Source organism: Manihot esculenta, chromosome 11 (genome assembly GCF_001659605.2).
Source record: "Manihot esculenta cultivar AM560-2 chromosome 11, M.esculenta_v8, whole genome shotgun sequence".
In the NCBI taxonomy this organism is placed as follows: Eukaryota; Viridiplantae; Streptophyta; class Magnoliopsida; order Malpighiales; family Euphorbiaceae; genus Manihot; species Manihot esculenta.
Genome location: NC_035171.2, coordinates 23,257,010 through 23,264,089, shown reverse-complemented (window position 1 = coordinate 23,264,089; position 7,080 = coordinate 23,257,010). Strand labels below are relative to the sequence as shown.

At 30.8% G+C, this 7,080-nt stretch overlaps 1 protein-coding gene across 1 annotated transcript; it reads left to right on the top strand.

The window, feature by feature from the left end:
- The first annotated feature begins 1,976 nt into the window (after nucleotides 1-1,976).
- On the top strand, nucleotides 1,977-4,371 carry LOC110626201 (sugar transport protein 10). The gene is made up of 4 exons (XM_021771984.2): nucleotides 1,977-2,319; nucleotides 2,402-2,724; nucleotides 2,824-3,453; nucleotides 3,718-4,371. Exons 1-4 carry the CDS (start codon nucleotides 2,187-2,189, stop codon nucleotides 4,174-4,176), a joined length of 1,545 nt encoding a protein of 514 aa, XP_021627676.1. The 5' UTR covers nucleotides 1,977-2,186; the 3' UTR covers nucleotides 4,177-4,371.
- Nucleotides 4,372-7,080: the final 2,709 nt, after the last annotated feature.

Here is a 7,080-nt window from a genome sequence, read left to right as displayed (position 1 = left end):
ATATAACTATTAATAGATCTTGAAGCTAAAAAACATACCAAGACAAAAGAACCATTAATGAATTATTTTAGTTGGATATACAAATAGATTTCATTTCAAAATTTTTGTTTAGCACTCACATACTTAGTTTGGTGGTAAGCGCATCTGAATAAATAAAAAAGATCTCAGATTTTACTTTTTCAATCTCTATTTAAAAAAAAACTTTTTTTTTGAAAAAAGAATATCATAATTTATTTTTTTATTAACCTATGACATTAAATTCATATGTAAAGTAATAAATATAAATATATATAGATTCAATAAATAATCGGTGATATAAAACTCGCCACTCACAATAAAAGCGGCACGAGAAGTTACAATAATACTGTTTAGTGCAATAATAAATAAAAAATATTAAAAAAAAAAATCCAATACATGCATTGAGTTTGAGTTAAATGAATCTGAATTAGCTGCTAATTTAACTTTGAGTTAAAATGAATTGGCTATTAAAAAAAAAGTAATTTTAAATTATATATTAATTCATTTTAAATTTGCACAGACAGATGATTGTTGCATTAATTTGTTCTACCATTATAAAAGTTAAAAAAAAAAAAAAACCAAATAAGATTTTAGAGACAAATATCGAAGTAGGCATTACAATATGATAAATATAATATTTTATGTATTTATTTATTAATTACTATTTATCTTTATTAATTTTTTAAGAGAGATGTTGGAAAAGAAAATCCAGATGTCAAGGAAGATTCCAGTCTACGAGTATATATGCATATCTTCAATTCCAGATAATTAAATATATTTTAATGATTGTCAAAATTTTACCGTTTCCATTCTCATCCAAAATCAAGTTTTATTGTCGAGAGAAAATATTATAAGTTTTTCAATTATTTATTTGTCAACATGAGAGTAAAGATTTCAAATCAATTTTAATTTTAATATATTAAAAATATAAAAAATGAGAAACAGAGGATTTGGGTGATCAATTGCTATATTTGGTTTAAAATTAAATTGAACCAAATAAATTTAAAATTAAAATTTTAATATTTATGAAAATATTGAACTAAATCGATTTTGATTAGAAATCGAATTGATTTTAATTAGAAATCGAATTGATTTTGATCAAAAATCGAATCGAATCGAGAATCTGATTCGGTTCAATTTGATCGGTTTGAAATTTTAATAAATTTTTTATTTTTTACACTTTATTTTTAGCATTTTAAAATTTAATTGAAATATTTTAATATTACTATGATCTAATTTCTTTATATTATTGAAAATAATATACAATTATCACTAATCGGTTCGGTTCAGTTTTTTATTTTTTTATCAAAATCGAATCGAACCGAAATAACAGAAATTTTTAAAATTAAAAATCGAACCTAAATGAATTAAAAATCAAACTGAATTTTTAAATTAATTCGATTTGATCAATTTTTTCTATTTGAATCGAATAAGGTTCACCGATTAATTAATAATTTCAAAGTGAATAAAATAAGGAAAAGATTATCCTAAGATTTATCTAATAATTGTAAATCTTATCTATATAGAAATAAATGTGAAGAGAATAGAAGGAATTTCATATTTCTTAACAAGAAATATATAGATAATGAATGAGACGTACGTTATCTAGAATGCTCACAGCGAAGGTGCGGTTGGGATAATTACACGCTAATTTACAACTCTATAGGATTAAGTTTAAATCAAATTTTATTTCCAAAATTGAAAAATAAAAAGAGTCTTAATCAAATTTCCAGCAATGAAAAGATTAACATGTACCAGTGGATAAAAGGATAAACATGTTTTTTTCTTTTTTTTGCATGAAAATAGGTCAAAGAAGGGGAAAAATAGGAAAAATAAACTGCTTTGGCAAGTGAGCTGTCGAGGAAGAATAGATAAAGCACAACGACGTTTGTAGTAGAAATTAACTTATCTCAAGAGAATTTTAAAAAATATAAAAGATTCCATTTTTTTTCTTTCTTGGGTATAATGAAGATTTTGGTGAAGTTCTCTCTCTTTATTTTCATTTTCCCTGTGGATATTAAGGATTTGACAAAGGAAATTGCTGTAAAAAAATTCCTTTGATTCACTTGGAAACATAAAGAATAGGGTACCTGTTAAGTACTCTTCTATAGAATCTTTTGTAACACTTAGAGAAACAAGAAATAGTCTCTATCCCAGTTTCCTGAAAGATGGCAGGAGGTGGTTTCGCAGTTCAAGGTCCGGCGAGGAACTATGAAGGTGGCGTCACAACCTTCGTTATCGTCACTTGTTTTGTGGCAGCTTTTGGAGGTCTGATTTTCGGTTATGATATTGGTATCTCAGGTATGCGTATTTTGTGTTGATTACTCTTCTTCTTCATCATTTCGAGCCATTTTAGGCTTTATTAATGGAAAATTTTCTGTAGGTGGAGTGACTTCAATGGACTCATTTTTGAAGAAGTTCTTCCCATCTGTTTACCACAAAGAGTCCGAGAAACATAATGAGAATATGTACTGCAAATTTGAGAGCCATCTGCTCCAATTGTTCACATCTTCTCTGTACCTGGCAGCGTTGGTAGCTTCCTTCTTTGCTTCTACAGTGACTCGGGTTTTTGGTCGTAAGGTCTCTATGTTGTTTGGTGGCCTTGTTTTCCTCGTTGGTGCTGTCCTCAATGGTGTTGCCATGAACGTCGCAATGCTAATTATTGGCCGTTTGTTGCTAGGTGTGGGTGTTGGATTTGCCAATCAGGTGTCTTACCTTTCTGTTTCACTTCATTTTGTAGTAAACCATTGGTAATTGATGAGTTTTACGTAGTCTTCCAAACTTTTTTTTTTCTTCTGAGTGCAGTCTGTTCCCGTTTATTTATCAGAAATGGCGCCGGCCAAGATCAGGGGAGCACTTAACATTGGTTTTCAAATGGCCATTACAATCGGTATTTTGGCTGCGAATCTGATAAATTACGGGACATCAAAGATTGAAGGTGGTTGGGGATGGAGAATTTCCCTAGCTCTTGCAGCAGTCCCTGCAATAATGATTACTGTTGGATCTCTATTCCTACCAGACACCCCCAATTCAATTCTTGAGAGAGGCCACACTGAGAAGGCTAGAGACATGTTGAAGAAGATTCGGGGCACAAACAATGTTGATGAGGAGTTTCAAGACCTTGTTGATGCAAGTGAAGCCGCAAAGAGAGTAGAACATCCATGGAGGAACATTCTGAAGCCACAGTACAGGCCTCAACTTGTGATTTGCAGCTTGATTCCATGCTTCCAGCAGCTTACTGGAATTAATGTCATCATGTTTTATGCACCTGTTCTATTTAAGACTTTAGGATTCGGCGATGGTGCTTCGCTTATGTCTGCTGTTATAACTGGAGTAGTTAATGTCTTAGCCACAGTTGTTTCCATATATTCTGCTGATAGGTTTGGAAGACGGGTTTTATTCCTTGAAGGTGGCGTCCAAATGATTATTTGTCAGGTACTATACTTAAAACTTGCTTAATTACTGCCAACAAACACTTTTCCCTTGGTTGAGGTCGATAGTTCTATCCTCGTTGACACGACAGCCCAATATTGGGTAATGTTTAGACAATCTCTCTTCTAAGCTTGTGTGAGCTTGTGGTGTGAAACAGGCCCAAAACTATTTTCCTATCTTCGCTCGAACCAAAACTTAGAGCTTTACATTAACTCAGCATTATTAGAAATTGTTAGCTTAATCTTACTTCTATTGACTTGTATTTAGGTTCTTGTTGGAATCATGATCAGCCTCAGCTTTGGGACTAGTGGTGTAGGAAAACTGGCAGGTGGGACAGCAAATTTTGTGCTATTTTTAATATGTGTATACGTAGCAGCATTTGCATGGTCATGGGGTCCATTGGGATGGCTGGTACCTAGTGAGATCTGCCCTCTGGAAATTCGATCAGCTGGCCAAGCCATCAACGTATCCGTTAACATGTTCTTCACCTTTGTGATTGGCCAATTCTTTTTATCCATGCTTTGCCACATGAAGTTCGGGCTCTTCTTATTCTTCGCTGGGTGGGTCGTGATTATGACAATCTTCATATTCTTCTTCTTGCCTGAGACGAGAAACGTACCAATTGAAGAGATGAATAGGGTATGGAAGGCACACTGGTTTTGGGGAAGTTACATTCCAGATGATGCTGTTATTGGTGGCCAGTCTTCTAATAAACAGAAACCATGAAATTTGTAAGTAGATTCAGGGTTTTGTTAGAAATTCAATAAAGATTTGGGCCAAAACAAAATAAAGTTCTTTTAAGCATAGGGAGCCAAATGAAAATGTCACTGGTTCTTTTATGTAGGCGTTTTTTCACAAATTTAGCTTAAATGATATTACCTAAAATGAATTGTTCATAAAAAAAGAGATGGAAAAATTATGCAACAGAGTAATAAATTTGAGCATAGATTAAATGACTATATATACTTTGTTCTCAAGATATAGGAAATACATAATCAAGATATACTTAGGGATCGCCAAAAATACTTCTAAAACATTATTTTTTATATTTTTTAACGTTTTAAACACTAAAAATATTTTAGTCAATAAAAAATATTTTATAAAAAAAAAATTATTTTTCACATTTTTAAATTTTTATTAAGCCTCTGTATGTAAATTTGTTAATAAATTTTATTTTTTAAATTAAAATTAAATAATAAAAACTAAATTATCTTATTTAAAATATAAGTTATTTTTTTTAAATAAATGGAGTTTTAATGAATAAATTATAAGTTACTCAATTTAATTTTAGGAACTTTATATATACCCATTGGTTAATAGTTAATTAATAAAGAGTTGGTAATTTTTTGGACGAAAAATTGCCTATTGGCTATGTGTAGGACCAAAAAAGTTACATGTCATGATATTTGGGATCATTTTAAAATTTGAGATAAAATTATGATCAATTTTAAACTGTTGATGATTTTATCCAGGAATTCGATTAAATCGCTGAGATATTTTAAAATTTTGCTTGTGAATAACATTGGCTTGAATATAAATCTAATAGAAATGTATTATTTATAATTTAAATATCTAAATCTTATAATTAAAAAATGAAAATAGATAGTGACTAATACATTTTCAATTTCAATGCAAATAAAGATATTTTTATATTTATTTTGTTGGAATGTTTTAACGTTCAATTTTTTAAAATCTCATAACTTAATATCGCTCTTTTTTCTACATGTTTCTCATAAATATTTATTTAAAAAAGTATTATTTTAAATTTTTCGATAGCTTGTTTTTATATAAATAGTTATGTTTTCTATTTTACAATTTTATTCATTTTTTAAAAATTATTTTAAAATTGTTATTAATTTTTTTTACATTATAATAATATATACATAAACTATTATAATCCACTTAATTTTATTTTATTTATAAAAAAATCTCTTATTAATTATTATTTTTTAGATGTGTATTTAAAATATTATTTAATATTTAATAAAATTTAATATTATTAATCAAGGTTACAAAACAGTTTTCAAGAGACGATTTTTTATCATATCACTCAAGGCATTAGACCCACTGATCAAGACTGCAAGGCAGCTTTCGCTAAATCAGATTATAAGACAGCTTTTCGTTAGACCACTCAGGCGCTGAACTCACTCGCTAAGGTTACAAAACAGTTTTTGCCAGGTTAAGTCATAAGGTGATTTTTTACCAGACAAGTCCGCAAGATAGATTTCACTAGGCCAGGTCATAAGGCGATTTTTCGTTAGACCACTCGAGCGCTAAACCCACTAATTAAGGCTATAAGGCAGTTTTTTCCAAGGCAAGTCACAAGACAGTTTTTCGCAGACCACTCGGGAACTAGACCCACTGATCAAGGCCGCAAGGCAGTTTTCGGCAGGACAGGTCACAAGGTATTTTTCACCAGACCACTCGAGCGCTGGACCCACTAATCAAGGCCGTAACGTAGTTTTTGCTAGGGCAGGTCACAAGGTGGTTTTATGCCAGACCATTCGGGCGCTAGACCCGTTGATCAAGGCCGCAAGACAGTTTTCGCCAGGTCAGGTCACAAGGTGGTTTTTCACCAGACTATTTGGGCGTAGACCCACTGATTAAGGCTGCAAGGCAATTTTTACCAGGTCAAGTCACAAGTAGATTTTTTAGTAGACCACTTGATTGATGGACCCACTAATCAAGAAGACAAAGTGTCAACTTCAAATCTGAAGAATCAAAGACCAGCCGAGGGGTTTCTGATACTACATAATAATCATTCATAGTAAGCCGTGAGCTATCAACACAGAGCAGGACCACATGGCAAATATCTTACAAATGGAAGCGCAGACCAGCACGAGGAAAGGGAGACTTGGACACCTTAACACTCGGGCCATCACTAGAAGACTCGCCCTTCCCCCCAACGAGGAGAGTCTCAGCACGAAATTACCGTTATCACACATATTATGCCTAGGATTACGGGATTCCCACCTATTAGTCAAGTGATATCCCGTATCAAGCAGACGACTACATTACTGCCGGATTATTAGGAAAATACCATATTCATCTCTACCTCTTACAATATAAAAGGAGAAGAATTGCAGAGATAAAGGTATGCTATCCAAAAACACTAAAACTCTCAGTAATTTATTACATTTTCTCTACTTATCGAGACACTGACTTGAGCGTCGGAGTGGCTGCCGTGAACACTCACCACTATTACATGTTTTCTCCCTTGTAGGTTCTAATCAATTACAACACAGTTTCATTCCGGCCACGTCATTAGTCTAATACTTGCAATATGAGTTTTAATTTGACAGAATCATTTCTTTTAAGATTTTGAATAATAATAATAATTATTATAAGAATTTAAAATTTGTATAAACTCTGATATTAATAAATTAATAAAATTTAACTTAAATTAGTTTGAATTTTTTGAAAAATTTTGAATTATCTATCTAAAATTATTATTTTTTATTAATTTTAATAAATATAAAATTTTAACTAAAATTATTTATTAAAATAATCTCATCAATAAAATTATAAATATTTAAGCAACATGACATAATAGTTATTTTAAGTATTTTATTTAATTTTTAAAACATTTAGATAATATTAAAATCAAAATAATTTTTAAAATTAAAAAAA